This window comes from Delphinus delphis, chromosome 2 (assembly GCF_949987515.2).
Source record: "Delphinus delphis chromosome 2, mDelDel1.2, whole genome shotgun sequence".
NCBI lineage: Eukaryota > Metazoa > Chordata > Mammalia > Artiodactyla > Delphinidae > Delphinus > Delphinus delphis.
The window spans coordinates 1161873-1179395 of record NC_082684.1 but is presented as its reverse complement, the minus strand read 5'-3'; the positions used below and the strand labels follow the sequence as shown (position 1 = coordinate 1179395).

The 17523-nt window shown below is 55.3% G+C and overlaps 2 protein-coding genes across 5 annotated transcripts in view; one reads left to right on the top strand and one right to left on the bottom strand.

The window, feature by feature from the left end:
- BRF1 (BRF1 general transcription factor IIIB subunit) overlaps positions 1–17523 on the bottom strand; it is a 71791-nt gene that overhangs the window by 18569 nt on the left and 35699 nt on the right. For all 4 annotated transcript variants that reach the window (XM_060003811.1, XM_060003809.1, XM_060003810.1 and 1 more), the window contains 2 exons: positions 10673–10704; positions 7461–7533 (listed from right to left, as the gene is read on the bottom strand). In XM_060003811.1, the coding sequence (XP_059859794.1) occupies positions 7461–7533; positions 10673–10704 (105 nt within the window). The remainder of the gene's footprint in view (positions 1–7460; positions 7534–10672; positions 10705–17523) is intronic.
- Positions 3884–6456, top strand: BTBD6 (BTB domain containing 6). The gene is made up of 4 exons (XM_060003808.1): positions 3884–4363; positions 4451–4541; positions 4682–4800; positions 4970–6456. Exons 1-4 carry the CDS (start codon positions 3993–3995, stop codon positions 6000–6002), a joined length of 1614 nt encoding a protein of 537 aa, XP_059859791.1. The 5' UTR covers positions 3884–3992; the 3' UTR covers positions 6003–6456.

Below are 17523 nucleotides of genomic sequence, written 5' to 3'. Positions count from 1 at the left end.
AACGTAACTGGCTGTTTTAGGTTGACAACAGGCAGCTACTACCACTTAACCCCCTTTTCAGAGACGACAAGGTGGCCAAGATGGGGCAGAGGCAGTCGAGCCCAGGCATTCTGGAGCTACACCTACTTCCACTGTGGGTGTTTTGTTTTGGGTTGGTTTGGGGTTTTGGAGGGTTATTTGGTTGCTTAAGATATTATTGGGAGAAAACATATTTTAAAAATATAATTGCTAAGGTTTCTAGTTATATACAATAAAACAAAACCTATCAGAACTGGGGATTAAATTAAAAGCACATTAAAAGATCTCATCCTGATTTGGGTGGAACTTTGACGCTGATTAGTTCTTGAAATAGAAAACTGTAGTACTGGTAAAAATTTCAAGGCAAACATGCCAGCAGTCTGGGATAGGTGTGGAATGGACTGGGGCATTTAAAGTAGGGAGAAGACAAAAAAAAACTAGGAGAAAACAACAAACCACAAGTATAGATCCCACAATGTAAGTTAAATTCCCTAATCAGCTTGCACAAAAGCGCTAAAACCAGGATATGGTGTTTACAAGAGACACTTAAAAATAATGCAAAAAGGTGAAGATCAAAAGGCTATGCTGGGACCCGTGAAGCAGGTCACCAGGAGAAAAAGGGCAGCTGTGAAGGGAGCAGCAACACGGGACTCAGGGCAAGGGATCACTGAAAGGGACACAGACGAATGTTTCTTATGATGGAAAGGACAAGATAATCTTAAAGAAGACAGGACAGTCACAAATCTGTAGACACGCCGGGAAAGAGAAAGCATTAAATAAAGCAAGAAGTGTTGGAAACAGAAATTTCCACACTTGATATGAGATTTTAACATAACCACAATGATATGAGATTTTTAACACAATTCCCTCAAATTTGACAGACTGGCTTACGGGAAAAAAAAGACCAAATGGGGAACTGGATGCCATCACCATAGGCTCAATTTAACAAATATGTTCTAAAGTCAGTACCTTACAAAAAGTAATCATTCTTTTCCAAAGTCTGTGGAACAGTTATGAAAATTGACCGTGTATTAAAGAACAAAGAAACCCTCCCTACATCCCAGAGAACAGAAATACCACAGGACGTGCCCTTTGACCTCAAGGGCAAGAAAACTAAAAATTAGCAAGACAAGGGTACACAGCCCCCTCACCTCCAGACAAACTATTAGGAAATTAAAGAACAATTTTCTAGGTAACTTAACAGACTTAAGTGCTTAGGTAAGGACAAAATAATGAACTAAGTAGTTAAATAAAAAACTGACAAAGTGAAACATTTAAAACAGGCAAAAAAGAAGACTTAAATAGACGTTTCTCCAAACACAATATACAGATGTCCAACCGGCACATGAGAAACTGCTCAACACCACTAATTATTACAGAAATGAAAATCAAAACTCCAACGAGGTACCACCTCATAACAGTCAGAATGGCCATCAACAAAAAAAACTTTACAAATAATAAATGCTGGAGAGGGTATAGAGAAAAGGGAACCCAAAACCCTCCTACCCTGTTGGTGGGAATGTAAACTGGTACAGCCACTATGGAGAACAGTATGGAGGGTCCTTAAAAACCTAAAAATATAGTTACCATATGACCCAGCAATCACAATCCTGTGCATGTATCAGGAAAAGATACACATGCACCTCGACGTTCACAGCAGCGCTATGCACAGTAGCCAAGATGTCCATTGAGAGGGGAGTGGATGAAGATGTGGTACACATATACAATGGAATATTAATCAGCCATAAAAAAGAAAAAGAGACTTCCCTGGTGGCACAGTGGTTAAGAATCCACCTGCCAATGCAGGGGACATGGGTTCGATCTCTGGTCTGGGAAGATCCCACATGCCACGGAGCAACTAAGCCCGTGCGCCACAATTACTGAGCCTGCGCTCTAGAACCTGCGAGCCACAACTACTGAGCCCGTGTGATGCAACTACTGAAGCCCACACGCCTAGAGCCCGTGCTCCGCAACAAGAGTAGCCACCGCAATGAGAAGCCCCCGCTCCCGCAGCTAGAGAAAGCCCGCGTGCAGCAATGAAGACCCAATGCAGCCAAAAAATTTTTTTTAAAAGAAGGAAATAATGCCACTTGCAGCAACATGGATGGACGTAGAGATTATCATACTAAGTGAAGTAAACCAGAAAAGGACAAATACCATGTGATGTTGCTTATATGTGGAATATTAAAAAATACAAAAGAGATACAAACCAACTTATTTACAAAACAGAAAGAGACTCACAGCCATAGAAAACTTATGGTTACCAAAGGGGAAGGGGCGGGGGATGGAGGTGGGGATTAACACATATACACCATTATATATAAAATAGATAACCAGTAAGGACCTACTGTAAAGCACAGGAAACTATACTCAATATTTTGTAACAGCCTATAAAGGAAAAGAATCTGAAAAAGTACACATATATATGTATATACATATTTATCTATATATAATTGAATCAAGGTGCTGTACACCTGAAACATGATATTGTAAATAACTATACTTCAAAAAAAGCTAACTAAAAAAAAAGATTACATGAGCGTTGCAAAGCGGGCTAAAAAAGGGGAAATGGAAATATTACTTCTAAAGCCAAATGAAACATTAAAAAAAAAGGTTAAAAACCTCCATCTTAAGAAAAAAAATTAATACAGGAAAAAAGAAGTAATAAAGAAAAGTAAATGTATAAGTAAATTATTTTCACCAGGAAAAGAATTTTAGGAGATAAAACCAAAAACACTATGGTGCTGGTACAAAGACAGATCTATAGACCAATGGGACAGAATACAGAGCTCAGAAACAAACTCACACATGCACGGTCACATGATCTCTGATAAGGGTGCCAGGACTACACAATGGGGACAGGGTAACGTCTTCAACAAATGGTGCTGGGAAAACTGGACACCCACATACAAGAGAAAAAAGATGGACCCTTATCTCACACATCATATACAAAACTCAACTCCAAATGAATTAAAGACCTAACCGTACGACATGAAACTGTAAAACTCCTACAAGAAAACGTCGGGGAAGAGCATGACATTGGAATGTGCAATGACTTCTTGAATATGACACCAAAAGCACAGGCAACAAAAGCAAAAACAGACAAATGGGACTATACCAAACTTAAAACCCTCTGTGCAGCAAAGGAAACAGTCAACAGAGTGAAAAATGCCACCTACAAAACAGGAGGAAGTGTTTGCAAATCATGCATCCGGTAAGGGATGAATCTCCAGAATATGCAGAGAACGCCTAAATCTCAGCAATGACAAAACCAACCCGATTCAAAAAGAGACAAAGGAGTCCAAGGGACTTCTCTCCAGAGACACAGAGGTGACCAACAAGCACCTGACGCGGTGCTCCACATCACTGACCGTGAGGGACTCAAACCCACCGTGAGACAGCACTTCACCTGTTAGTTAGGACGGCCGCCCAGGGGGTCGTCTCTCCGGGAGTCCCTTCCGCCCCTGACAGTCCCACGGACTCCGGACAGCACAGGCGCGCAGGCTGCAGGGTGGGCCTCGAAGAGGGGCAGCCCCTACGTAGGAGCTCGGACCACGCCAAGATCACCAAAGCCGCCGCCGGCCGTCCCGCCGCGGGCACGCGCCCACACGGTCCCTCCCGCATCTTCGCGGCCGGATTCCAGCAAGCGCCCGCGCGGGGCGGGGCGGGGCGGGGCGGGGCGGGGCGGGGCGGGGCGGGGCGGGGCGGGGCGGGGCGGGGCGGGGCGGGGCCGGACAGGGGGCGGGCGAGCACGTCGGCCGCGCGGGGCGCAGCCGGGCAGGGGGCGGAGCCACAGGCGAGTACGTCGACCGCGCGGGGCGGGGCCGCGCCGCGGCGTGACGCGCGGGCGCCGCGGCGGTGCGGGCGAAGGCGGGCGGGCTGGAGGCTCCGGCCGGCGGGCGGGGCGGCGCGAGGGAGCAGCGCCCGCCGCCCCGGGCAGGCCGGCCCCCCGCGCGCAGGGCCGCCGCGGCCCCATGCTGCTGCCCCTGGCCTGCCTGCACGGCCGGGTGGCGCAGTGCCTCACCGCGCTCCTAGTGCTCGCAGAGCCGCCCCCGAGGCCCCGGCGCGGCGCGAGGGCGCACGGCGCGCCGCCCCCGCGCGCGGAGGCCGCCCTGCCCGCGAAGATGGCCGCGGAGCTCTACGCGCCCACCGGCGCCGCAGCCGCGGCCGCCACCGCCACGGACATCGCCAACAGCAACGCCGCCGCCGCCGCCGCGGGCAGGAAGGGACGGCCCAGCGCCCCGCTGCCCGCCCTGCCACCGCCCGCGCCCGCGCCGCCCGCACTCGACAACAACAACTTGGAGAGCCCCAACTGGCAGTCCTTCCACCCGACCCTGCGCGAGAGGTGAGCCCGGACCTGCGCCCCCGCCCCTGTCCGCGCCCCGCGCCGACCCGAGCCCCGAGCCGTGTCCTGTGCCTCTGCCCTTTGCAGGAACGCGCTGATGTTCAACAACGAGCTCATGGCCGACGTGCACTTCGTCGTGGGGCCCCCGGGCGCGGCCCGGAGGGTGCCTGCCCACAAGGTTGGTAGAGGCTCGGCCCTTTGAGCTCCCAAAGGCGACCGGCCGCCTCCCCGAGTATGGACGGTCCTCTTCCCGGGTGTGGCAGCCGCTGGGGGCAGGGAGGGCCCAGGGCTCAGGGCAGCTCTCTCTCTCATCCACAGTATGTCTTGGCCGTGGGTAGCTCTGTCTTTTATGCCATGTTTTACGGGGACCTGGCAGAAGTCAAGTCAGAAATCCACATCCCTGACGTGGAACCTACAGCTTTTCTCATCTTGTTAAAGTAAGTCTGCCTCCTTAGGGTGCAAGGATGGGGCGGTTCCTCGCTGCCTGGTTCCGCCAGCCAGCTGCCTGCAGCCTCCTGAAGTCCACAAGGATGGAGGGCTCCTCTCCCAGGCCCTGGGTGCGCGGCGTGCCCCACGCGGCCTGTGACTTGGCCCCGTCCTGCCTAGGTACATGTACAGTGACGAGATTGACCTGGAAGCTGACACGGTGCTGGCCACTCTGTATGCCGCCAAGAAGTACATTGTCCCCGCGTTAGCAAAAGCCTGTGTCAACTTCCTGGAGACGAGTCTGGAAGCCAAAAACGCCTGTGTGCTGCTGTCCCAGAGCCGGCTGTTTGAGGAGCCCGAGCTGACCCAGCGCTGCTGGGAGGTCATCGATGCTCAGGCTGAGATGGCCCTGAGGTCCGAAGGCTTCTGTGAAATTGACTGGCAGACGCTGGAGATCATCGTGATGCGGGAGGCCCTCAACACCAAGGAGGCTGTGGTCTTCGAGGCAGTCCTGAGCTGGGCCGAGGCAGAGTGCAAGAGGCAGGGCCTGCCGGCCACCCCGCGCAACAAGAGGCATGTTTTGGGGCCAGCCCTCTACCTGGTCCGAATTCCAACTATGACCCTGGAAGAGTTTGCCAACGGCGCCGCCCAGTCGGACATCCTGACGCTGGAGGAGACCCACAACATCTTCCTGTGGTACACGGCGGCCAACAAGCCTCTCCTCGAATTCCCCCTGACCAAGAGGAAGGGCCTCGCCCCACAGAGGTGCCACCGCTTCCAGTCCTCCGCCTACCGCAGCAACCAGTGGCGCTACCGCGGCCGCTGCGACAGCATCCAGTTTGCCGTGGACAGGAGAGTATTTATTGCGGGGCTGGGCTTGTACGGCTCTAGCTCTGGGAGAGCGGAGTATAGCGTGAAGATTGAACTCAAGCGGCTGGGGGTGGTCCTGGCGCAGAACTTGACCACGTTTGTCTCCGACGGCTCCAGCAGCACCTTCTCAGTCTGGTTTGAACACCCCGTGCAGGTGGAGCAGGACACCTTCTACACCGCCAGCGCCGTCCTGGATGGCAGTGAGCTCAGCTACTTTGGGCAGGAGGGCATGACCGAGGTGCAGTGCGGGAAGGTGACCTTCCAGTTCCAGTGCTCTTCCGACAGCACCAACGGGACCGGGGTCCAGGGCGGGCAGATCCCCGAGCTCATCTTCTACGCCTGAGGCGCTGTGGGGTGGCAGGGATGCACTGCGAGTGGCAGGCCCTTTCTCTACAGGCAGCCCGTGACCGGCCACCTCAAAGGTTGCGCTCGCGGCGTGGCTCCTCTGCAAGTAGTCGGCTGGAGCCTGAAGCTGTGACACAAGATGCTTTCCTACACAGCCAGAGCCTCGGCCTCTGCATCTCTTGTACGTTGGGGCGCACCTCCCAGGTGGAGGGCAGATTTGGGGGGCACAAGGCAGGCTCCAGATTCCCGCCCGGGGCACCCACACCGCCTGCTTTGAGGGCTTTGCCGTCCCTCGCATCCTCTTGGATTCTATTCTAAGTGGTTCTAAGCTTAAGATCTTCTGTTCAAATCTAAAATGGGAAAAGTCACTTAAAGTAGTTCACCTGTTTAAGTGGATTTTCATAATAAAGTTTTAACAAAATGAGAGCCAGAGATAAATGACTGCGAGTCTCAAATTGCCCTAACAGTGCTTAGTGGGTAGTCCCAAGAGGCCCACCCGTCCCCGAGTTTGCCCTCTGCCGGCAGCCCGGGCCTCCGCCATCTGGGAGGGCTTGCTCTCTGGGCTGCAGCCAGACTGCTCTAGAAAAAGCCAGGTGTCAGGTTGTGTCTACTTCCTCAAGTGTCACTAGCTGCTCAGAATCCTACTGTTTGATTTCGACTGGGTGGGGGCGTGGGGGGTGCTCTGCCGGGCCCAGGGCTCCTGCCCCCAAGAGCGGACCTCCCACCTCAGGCTCCGCAGCAGCCTGCAGGCGCGTGCTGTGGCGTCAGGCAGGCTCGCTGGGCCTCTTGCCTCTATCCTCCCTTGCTGCAAACTCCTTGGGCATTTGTTTCTGAAAAACTTCCGCATGACCCCCGGAGGGAGGGACCGTGTCACTCGGCACAGGGATACAGCCCCCAGCCCCAGGTCCCCCCGTGCCCGTGGCCCTCCTCCTCCGGGCCCACCCTGCTGGACCGTGCCTTCCCGGCCCCAGGGGACCACCCTGTGGGTGACCCAGGACTGCACGCCCTGCCCACCCTCCCTGGCCCCACACACCACCTCCTTAGTACAAGGAGGTGCCTCTAGACGCTGATGGGCGAAGGAGGGAGCAGCCCCTCCAAGCCAACTGTGCAAACAGTCCTCACGGTAAAGCTGCCACAAAGGCCGACCGACCGTGGCTGGGAAAGGCCCGGCTCCATCTGCAGGGGGCCTGCCCACCCCGAGGCACCGTGCTGCCAGGGGTGCTCCTCGAGAGATGGAGAGACGGGCCCCCATCCACGCAGCACTTTCGTCTCACTCCATCCCTACCTGCGGGCACTGACCACAGCATTCTGGTTTTAGACCAGAAATAACCCCCCAGGCTGCTGGGCTCCTGGCAGCCTCCAGGTGAGACACTTCTTCCCTGTTAGGTCCCTGCCCTTGCACACGCCGCCCTCCCACCCAGAGCACCGGCAGCGCACCCCGTGAGCCCCGCAGTACCTATTGCTGGTGCGTTGATGCAGAGCTCTCTCGCCAAAAGAAGGAACGTCTTCCCCAGCACGTAAACGTTCACCTGTCGTGAAGACACCACAACTAAGAAGGGCGTTCGTGTGCAGGAAATGTTTCCCTTCTTACTTCATCGTCCAGTCTTTAAGAGTCCCCCTGCTGCCCCCCACGAGCCCCCAGAGCGGCCCAGGGCACTCCTTCCCTCCCCCAGGTGGCTTTTTTACACTCTACCACTATCTCAGCAACGACTGAACTTGCTGAGAAGAAAAGCTGCCTCGAGTAGCTGGCCGAGCAGAATCATCAAGGGCGCAACGCGCCACGCCTGCGGGGCCCACGGCCACTCTTCTACCCCGTTCCCAGGGGCTCACGGGGGCATCCTCTTCTGTCCCCACGGGCCAGCTCAGTCCTGGCTGTGGGGCTCTGCAGGCCTCAGTGACCCTACACTGCTCCCACCTCAGGTCCGAATCCACCGTGGAGCCTGCCCCTGACCCAGTCACCTGCCAGAACCTCCCCGGGTGCGACTGAGCCCGGGGCCTGGCCAGGCACTGTCCTCCCAGCCTGCCTGGTGCTGGCCGAGGGCTGGGCAGCTCGTGGGCAGGACGCTGCTGAGTGGACTTTGACGGCAGGAGTAGCGCAGGGAAGACTCGGATGGTGTGCAGATCTGAGAAGAGCCCAGGCTCTCACCCCAGGCCCGAGCTGTGGGCTTCGCCGTCCCAGCCTGAGCTGGAGAAACCCCTGCCCACCTGCCTTCACCCCAACCCTGCCCACAGGACTCGGGCCTCGCAGGAGGGCTGCCTCTGACCTCCTCAGAGAGCTCCCTCACCTGATCAAGCCTGGCCTGTGAGCCCCTTGGCCCAGCACCCAAGAGGGCGCCAGAAAACGTGCTGAGGAAGAGTGAAGACCTTGTTGTGCGTCATATCCATCACGGGGCTTGCACATCGCACACGGGCGCCTGCTGCCACCAGGGGACCAGGGTGCTAAGGAGTGGTACAATGTCGAGTCTCCTTAGGGGGGGAGATGAGGGTACCTGTGGGCACCAGGCAGCTTGGGGCCTTCCCAGCGGAGGCCAGGCCTCCCTGTCCAGGCAGCAGAGGGCACCCCCCACCCCACTGGCAGTCACTCTGTCCTCCAAGATCCCCATCACAAGGGCTGGGGGCTCCCGGGGATGCCTGCCGCCAAAGCACGCGTGTCAGTGTGCATCCTCCTCCGCTGGGTTCCCACCAGGCTCCTGCATCCCGACCCTCCTGCCTCATCCTCTGCTGAGGCCAGAGCAGAACGGACCTGCCACCCGGCGTGCTGTCTCCACCTTCCCTGCAGCACATCCCGACCCTGCCTGCCCACGCCATGACCCCCACCCACCCCAACCCCGGGACCTAGGCAGACGAAGCCTGAATGCTGCAGGAAAGCGTTCTCTGAACAACTTCGAGTGGAAAATCAAATTTTAAAAAGGATATGCCTGTAAAATGTGTGGTCATTGCCAGAGATGCTTTGATGGTCTCTCTCCTGAGTCTGCGGCTGTGTGTGGGGGGCCAGCCCTCCCTGTGCCCCTACCACATGGCGGGCAGGCTCCGCAGACCTCGAGGGCTCCTGGCTCTGCCTCTGAGGGGCCGGGGCCCAGGCACGTGAGTGCCTATGTGTCAGCCTCACTATAAGGGGGGACAAAGGGACATCCTGCCAAGACCCTCAGGGTGCAGTGGGCCCTCCACAGCTCCTGCCAGAGGGTGTTGGCTGTGAGCTGAACCCAGGGAGAAGCCCACCTTGGTGCGCGTGTGAGTGAGAACGGAGTGAGCCCTGAGCCTTCAGCTCACGTCCTCTAAGCGCTCAGCCCTCGGCAGTGCAAGCCTCCGAGTGGGACCCTCACCCGACACGCGTGCTCCACACCCACAATCAGCTGCAGACACGTGTGTCCTGTGAGTGCTGAGCCTGTCCCAGCCCCTCCAGGGCGGGGCCAGCGTGGGAGGCTGGGAGCGGGGGGCTGGGGGGTGACGGTTGCCAGGTCACCTCCCACCTTCCCAGTGCCCAGGTTGGGCTCTGCCCAAGACCAGGGGGCCCGAGGCTCACCCTTCCACCTGAGGTGTTAGAACTGTCTGTGTGTGTCCAGCCTGAACGTACGGGGTCTCACTGGTCAGCACAGTGACTCTCCGCTGGGCCCTGATCCAGCCCCAGGTGAGTGGGTGCATCTACTCTGTCACCCTCTCCCACCTGAACCCTGACTGGTGTCCCACTTCCCAAGGTGTGAAGCAAGAAAGTACTGGAGCACCTCCCTCTCCCTCCCAAGTGGTGCCCATGCACTTCTGGAGTGCTGTCCTGTGCCAGCCCTCACTCCTGTCCTTCCTGGGAGTCACCAGGATGGAAACCAGGCCACGTGGCCTTGCCCTGACCAAACGCAGCACTGGAGTGCTGGATTTTCACGATTCCAAGGGATTATGTTTAGCGTGACCCCTGAATATTTCAGCAGGGCTCCTGAGAGATGCCATTTATAAAGGCACCTGGGAGAACACAAATGCAGGTGGCATCTGAGTTCAGTGAAGGTCTGTCTGCCGGCACCGAGGGCACTGAAGGCCCAGCACCGGGCTTGCGAGGAAGCTTCCCCGTGGGGGTGGGATTCCTACGAATTCTGCATGAGTCCTCACACTGCAGTCACGTCTGCTTTCCATGACATTAGTTTTCCTTCCGAGCCCTCAGTGGAGTGATCACCACAGAGCCCAACTCCAGGGCACGGGGCCAAGCTCGCCCCAGCCCCAGCGCCATCACCAGGGACAAGTGCGGAGTTGCGGTGGCTCCGCCCCGGCGCTGCTCCCACCCCGCGAGCGTCCCATCCACACAGGTGTCCCTCTTGTTGGGTCTTTCCATTACCGTCAGGCATTTGGAAATGAGAGGTGCCTTCCTGGAACTCAGAAAGCAAGTTTCCCTAAATAGACTGTAAATGTAAGTTTTTATATTGTTTAAAATGTATGCATGTGAGTCCATTTTTTTTTTTCTTTTAAAGAATCTCCCTTGCCTTGGACAAAGTTCACCTGGGTCTCTCCATTGGTCCTAAGGCCAGGGCTGCCCAGCCCCCGGGACAACACCATCACCCTGTGTCCACTGTCTCCCTACCCACTCCATTTGCCAGTTTCCAAACAGAGACCCACACCCTGTGTGTCCTTCGCCTGTGGACCCTCCCAGCCGGGGCAGGAAAGGGCTGAGAAAGGAAACGCATCTACCTGGAGCAGGTCGCTGAGGTCGAGGAGCATGTCTGCAAGGGGAGTCAAGGAGCAGCGCCCGGCCCACAGGCTCCGGCCGCCTGACAGCTTCCAGGAGGCAGACCCCTGCTGTAGGGCTAAGCTCGGCACTGGATCGTGAGGGCAGAGTGAGGCAGCCGCGTCAGGGCTCAACTTCTGGGAGACCTCCGAGTCAGTACCGGACGAGGGGGAGTGGAGCTGGGGTGGGGGCCTGCAACACGGTTCTCGGAGTGCAACTGCCTTGGCGGGGCGGCTCCCGCATCTGTGTGGGCCCTGCCCAGCCAGGGGTCCCCTGCTCTGAGGGGCCTCCCGCCCCGGCCTGCCCAAGAAGTGCGCAACCACACTCACTGCATCTCACGAGCATCCGCTGAGCGGCTGCTGGGTGCCCAGCAGTGTCCTGTGTCCCAGGACTCAAGGCTCCTGGGGGACAGACACACACACCAGGCTGCCACTTTTGGTGGCCGGTAGGCACCACTTCGGTACTGGTGCTCGAGGGGGCAGCTGTGGGGACTCTGGCGTGGGACCTATCCTTGCTCTCAGCAGATGGTTAAGTAGTAACCAGAATATGTCCTAAGCGATTCAAAACTCAGCCAGACACATACACAGAAATATAAAACACGAGCCACTGAGAAAGGCAACTTGTCAAATGAAGTGAACTTAGCGTCATTCATGGATATGCTATGGCTCTGAGAAGTGACTAAGAAAGAAATCCCCACGATGCTGAACCAGAGCCCAGACCAGGTGTCCAGAGGGAAAGCCTGGGCCCAGCAAAGCAAGGAGAGAGGAAATCCCAGTGCCAAAGCCTCACACCGGGCGGCCAGCATTGGAACGTGGCCTCCAAGGTCCTCGAATCAAAGGCACCTCGTTTCTCAGTCTGAAGGCAGACGTTTCATCAGAGTGTAGTCACAGTAAGACAGATAATGCTACAGTGCAGACCAACAAACTAGTGAGAAGCACTTCGAAAAAAAGAGAAGTGAAATCACAAGAAATGAAAGGAAGACCACCGTAAATATATAAGCAGGAATCAGTGACAACAGAACAAATTAACACAGCCAAGAGACTATACGCCCTAAGATTCCAACTCTATGACATTCTGGAAAAAGCAATATTGTGGAGACAGTGAAAGGGTCAGGGTGGCCAAGGGTCAGGTGGGAGGATGAACAGGCGGGGCACAGGGGATTTTCAGGGCAGCGAAGCTGCTGGTATGATACCACGATGGTGGACACGTGGCCTTTCACTCGTCAAACGCCTGGAGCATGGACCACCGAGAGTGAGCCCTCACATCAGCTATGGACTTCAGTTAACAATACTGTACCAACACGGGTCCATCAATTATAACACACAGCACACTGACATGAGCTGATCACAGGGAAACTCTGTGCTGGGTGGAGAATACGGAACTCTGCACAATTTCTTCATGAATCTAAAACTGCTCTTCATACTAATAAAATAAATGCAAAAAACGGGCAAAAGTTTTGAACAGATGTTTCATAAGAGAAGCAAAGAGCCCCCCCCCCCCCAGCAGCTATCACAGAAAAGCAAACTAAAGCACCCCTACAACAGCAACAGATGACCGCAGCTGCCACGCCCGCCGGCAGGGCGCCCAGTGGAACACCGGCCCTGCTCGAGGGCCTCCGACCACGTGGAGAGGAAAAAAGAATGTTCACAGCAGCTCCGTGCACAAGAGCAAAAGACCGGGAACAGCCCGGGGGTCCGTCGACAGAGACACCGATGACCTGTCACACACTCGCCCCATGGAGACAAGACGGCAGAGGCCTGCCAGGCGACAGACCTGCAGGAAGAGCACACAGCCGCATCCCGGACAGGGCGTTCCAGAACAAGCAAAACTAACCCACGGGCGTCACCAGGAGAGCGGGTGCCTCTGGGGTGGGGTGTTGGCGCCGCCCTGCATCCTGACAGAAGACCTGGTCGCACAGACACATGCGCTCCTCAGAATTCATCAAATGGCACGATGAAGACTTGTGCATTTCATTTTATGCCAATTTTACCTTAAAAGGAAATAAGAACCATAAACAAATACTGGTATCTAGTCAGTTAATAAGCTGCCTGCCGAAGGGCCTGGGGGCACTGAATAGATGTCTGCACCCTACTTTGAAAAACACCAAAAAAGGACAGGCTGAGGGATGGCTGGCGGGTGGGAGGGGGCCGAGCATAGACTAGCAAGGTGTGGATGGAGACGCTGGGGTGGGGGGCGCCCACTGCATAATCACTCCTTTCAACTTTGCCACGTGTTTGATATTTTTCATAATAAAATGATGGGGGGGGGGAGATGTGTGTATTTTATAAAGGAGATTGGGATTCAACTTCTAACCAACTTACAGTGAAATGACATTGGCTGTCCGTGAAATGACAGTGGCAGTTTGCTGTCCGTGAAATGACAGTGGCAGGGCACCTGGCCCGTGCCCACAGGAGCGTCTAGACAGCCCTGGTTCCTCTCGGAGTGGGGTGATCTGAATTACGTGCTTCCTGAACGAGCCCCCCCACCCATGCCCCATCCTGGGCCAGAGCCCACCAGCGCCCCCGGGGCCTGGGCCTCAGTGGGTCCAACTGATGGGCGTTTGGGGTTCTATGGCTTGGAAAAGTCTCCTGTCTGGCCGGCCCCTGGGCCAGTGTCCTTCCCAGGAGCCGTTCCCTTTTGCTAGGCAGCTGCATCCAACCTCGGTGCAGAGACCCCAGACCCCCAAACCTGCTGGGACGGTAAGTAAGCCCACAGATGAGGCCTGCGTGAAGCCCTGGCTCAGCATGAGTGTCGTTCTGTTGGCCTCTCTGTCTCCCTCCCGTCCTCCTGGGGCCTAGCCGTATTCTAGCGGGCGGCACTTCTGCTCAACGAACACCCACTTGAGTGCCTGTCCTAGAAGAGGTGCATCGGCACAAAGACGGGTGGCGGATAGAACACCTTCAGAAGATCCTGGACGTTCCTGAGGGTCCAAAGGCCAGAGTGCGTCCAGTGGGTTTAGAAAACGCGCGGCAGCCCACGCTGGGCGACCACTGTCCCTGGGGCCTGGGAGTAGCTCCGCCCCGAGAGGACGGGAGACCCTCTGGCGGGCCCACACAGCACTGCTGGGAAAACAATCACAGACGGGACCTGATTTAAACTGAGACTCATTTTTGGTCAAAGGAAAAGTTTACAGAGATCTAAATAAGGCAGAACTAAAGGTCAAAAGAGCGTGATATTCCTCTACGCTGCCTCTGATACAGTGTCTCTCCGGGTGAAAAACTGCCCCTGCCCATCCAGAAGGTTCGAAATGTCATGTGTGTGCGTGGACGCCACACCTGAGGAAGGACAGTGAGGCCAGGGGTCAGCCACGTGAGCCCACAGCACCCTCCCGGGGCCGCACCGGACACGAGCCGGTGAGTCCCAGAACGACGGTACCATCAGCACTGACGAGCCGAACCTCGACGTCCCTGAGGACGACCTGCCCAGCAGCCACCCACCCTCTAACCCCGCGGGGCCCGCCTGCCCTGGCGAGCCCTTCCCCAGGCAGCCGGCCCACAGCCCTGTTTAGAGCAGGAGCTCGCAGCCACGCCCTACCAAGGACAAAGGCCACCAGGACACCTGCACCGGTTATTTCCGGGCAGTGCCGCTGTACCTGCACAGCGACATGGAGCCCTGATGTAAGTCTCTAAGAGATCACCCAAGTCCTGGAGGCAGTCCACAAAGGGGCCGGGAGTGGAAGCAGGCATCCAGGGGAGTTACAGGGCTGTGTGACAAGGCAGGGCGGCGCCTGGACGCGGGCTGCGGGGCAGCAGGGCGGGGGGGGGTCGTGGGGGTGTGGTGGGCGGCAGCCAGGAGCCACCGAGGAAAAGGAAGGGCTTCCCGTTGCGCCAGGGGCCCTGCCAGCTGCCCCTGCTCCCCCTCAGGGCACTGGCTGCCCCCACGGCACCAGGCAGAGGCCAAGGCCACAGCCTGGAGCTCACAGAGCCCCACCCGGGGGAAGATAAAATGGAGGGCTCGGGGACCTCCAAGACAGCCAGCCTCGAGGCGCCCAACTGTCGAGAAGTGGGCCAAACACCACGCACTCAGGCTCCCTCCAGGCCCTGGTCAGGTCCTGCTCCGCACAGGCACAAGGGCGCAGAGGCTTAACGCCACGGCCAGCGGCAGTCAGCCTGGAGAAGAGAAAGTGGACAGGGACCCCTGTGATGGCAGTGCCAGGTCCTGCCCAGGTCCTGAGCCGAGCACACCCCAAGATGTGCAGTGAGGACCCAGACAGGCCAGCCTCCACTGGACCCAGGCTAGCTCCCCACAACTCTCTGCCTGCCAGAGGAAACGAAGTCCCCTGCGGGGGCAAAATTACCCACAGTTGCCACAGGTTTTCAAACACTATATCCAGCACTTCGATAAAAATTTACCAAGCATGACAAGAGACAGGACCAAATAACCAAAACCAAAAGAAAACTCAGGCAATAAAAACAGAACCACCGGGCTTCCCTGGTGGCGCAGTGGTTGAGAGTCCGCCTGCCGATGCAGGGGACACGGGTTCGTGCCCCGGTCCGGGAAGATCCCACATGCCACGGAGCGGCTGGGCCCGTGAGCCATGGCCGCCGAGCCTGCGCGTCCGGAGCCTGTGCTCCGCAACGGGAGAGGCCACAGCAGTGAGATACCCGCGTACCGCAAAAAAAAAAAAAACAGAACCACCAATGACCCCACGGTTGGAGTTACTAAAGGCTTTCATATAACTGCAGAGACGGAGAATTTTACCAAAGAACTGGAATCTAATCTAAAGAATCTAATGTAAAACAGGCATTGAAGTCGGGGAGTTAACAGGTGGGTTAACAGCCAGTTGGACACTGCAGAGGAAAGGATGAAAGAACTCAAGACAGGCCACTGGACAATATTCAGAGTGAAACAGAGACAGGACAAATTTAAAAAACGGAATGGAAAATACACAACACAACCTGAGACATAAGGAAAGGGTCTAACGTGTGTGCAACTGGGATCCTAGAAAGGGAACAGAGAAAGAACGGCAGAGAAATGTCTGAAAAGATACCTCCCAAGATTTCCCCAAAACAGACAAAAGACATTAAGTCACAAATACCAGAAGTTCTACAAATAACAAGCTGGACAAATACAAAGGAAACCACATCTAAGTACATCAGAGTCAAACCCCTGAAAGAAAAACAAACATATTTCTTAGAAGCAGGTAGTGGTAAGAGATGGTAACTTTCAAACAGTGACAAGACGATGTAACGCCCACTCCACAGCACCACAGAAGGCAGAAGGCAGAAGCGGGATGACAGCAGTAAAGCTCCAGGAGAAACACCTGCTGCCCCAGAAGTCCACACTCACTGAAAATACCTTTCAAAATGAGGACAAAACAAAGATGTTTTCACATAAACAAAAGCTGAAGGAGTCTTCTCCTAGGAGGCATACTGTTTTTCAGACAGAGGACAATGATCCCAGATGAAACCACAGAAACACAGGAATGGAAAGGGTCAGAGCGGGTAGGTGTGAGTGAACACACTAACGGCTGGGGAAGCAGTGCCCACAGCGCCCCTAGCAGGGCCCGGAAGAGCATGTCCTGCCAGGAAAGGCCAGCTTCTAACTTAAGGTCAAGGGCACAGGACACAGTCTCTAGGGTAACCACCAAAGCAGTAATAAGTAAATAAATAACAAAGTATTTGAAGGAAAACAGAATAACGAAATACTTGACTAAGAGGTTGTAAGAAAGGAAAAACAGAGAACAAATAGAAAAATAGTAAGATATTAGAATTAAATTCAAATATATCAATAAGCACACTGAACTTAAATGGATGAAATTCTCCAATAAAAAATACTTTAAGACTTGGGCTTCCCTGGTGGCGCAGTGGTTGAGAGTCCGCCTGCCGATGCAGGGGACACGGGTTCGTGTCCCAGTCTGGGAAGATCCCACATGCCGTGGAGTGGCTGGGCCCGTGAGCCATGGCCACTGAGCCTGCGCATCCGGAGCCTGTGCTCCGCAACAGGAGAGGCCACAACAGTGAGAGGCCCGCATACCACAAAAAAAAAAAAAAAAAATTTTTAAGACGATAAAAAAAATTAGACAAATACACACAATTATGTAACCGAGCAGGACCCTGTGGGGCCTTCCCAGAACAGGACTCCTCCACCTCAGACAAGCCGCCCACCTGCCTTTCGTCTGTAGAAAAACTTTAGTCAAAGAATAAATTTAACCAGAGCAGTGAAGAAAATTGCAGAAAGAAAGGAAAACAGTCAAGCAAGACAAAATAATAATAGTTTAGCCATTAAACAAAGTCAAGGACCTTTAGTTCCTCCTCAAGGGCAATAGGTACTATTCTGAGCCACATCCTTTGAGCTGTTTTGCAGATACTGAAACCCCCACCAGGTGGAAGAAGTTAACTGCATGGTGACCACAAGCCTGTAGACCCCAGACCAGTTGGAACCAGAAGGCTGAGGATGTTGACTCCCGATTACCTCATCAACAACCAATCAGATGAGCGTCCACGAGCTGATCACGCCCCCCACAACCCCCTCCCCCACTCTGTCTTTAAAAACCTTTCCCTGAAAGCCTCTGGGGAGTTAGGCTCTGCTGAGCACGAGCTGCCTGGACTCCTTGCTTGGCTCCTGCAATAAACCCTGCACTCTCCTTCACCACAGCCAGCGTCAGCAGGCTGGCTTTACTGCACGTGGGCAAGAGGACCTGAGTTTGGTTCAGTAGCAGTTATATGCTGCTTATGAGATACATTAAATATATCATGAAGGATTGAATTTTAAAATATGGGAAAAGACAGACCACGCACATACTCAGCAAAAGAAAGCGGGTATAGTTATACTAACACCCAACACAGCAGAATTTAAGGGGAAAAGCGTTTGG

Bases quoted from the DNA above. Each gene is read 5' to 3' on its own strand.
- BTBD6 (XM_060003808.1), top strand. From the start codon at position 3,993: ATGCTGCTGCCCCTGGCCTGCCTGCACGGCCGGGTGGCGCAGTGCCTC. The intron at 4,364-4,450 runs GTGAGCCCGGAC...TGCCCTTTGCAG, and splicing joins CACCCGACCCTGCGCGAGAG to GAACGCGCTGATGTTCAACA. The intron at 4,801-4,969 runs GTAAGTCTGCCT...CGTCCTGCCTAG, and splicing joins GCTTTTCTCATCTTGTTAAA to GTACATGTACAGTGACGAGA.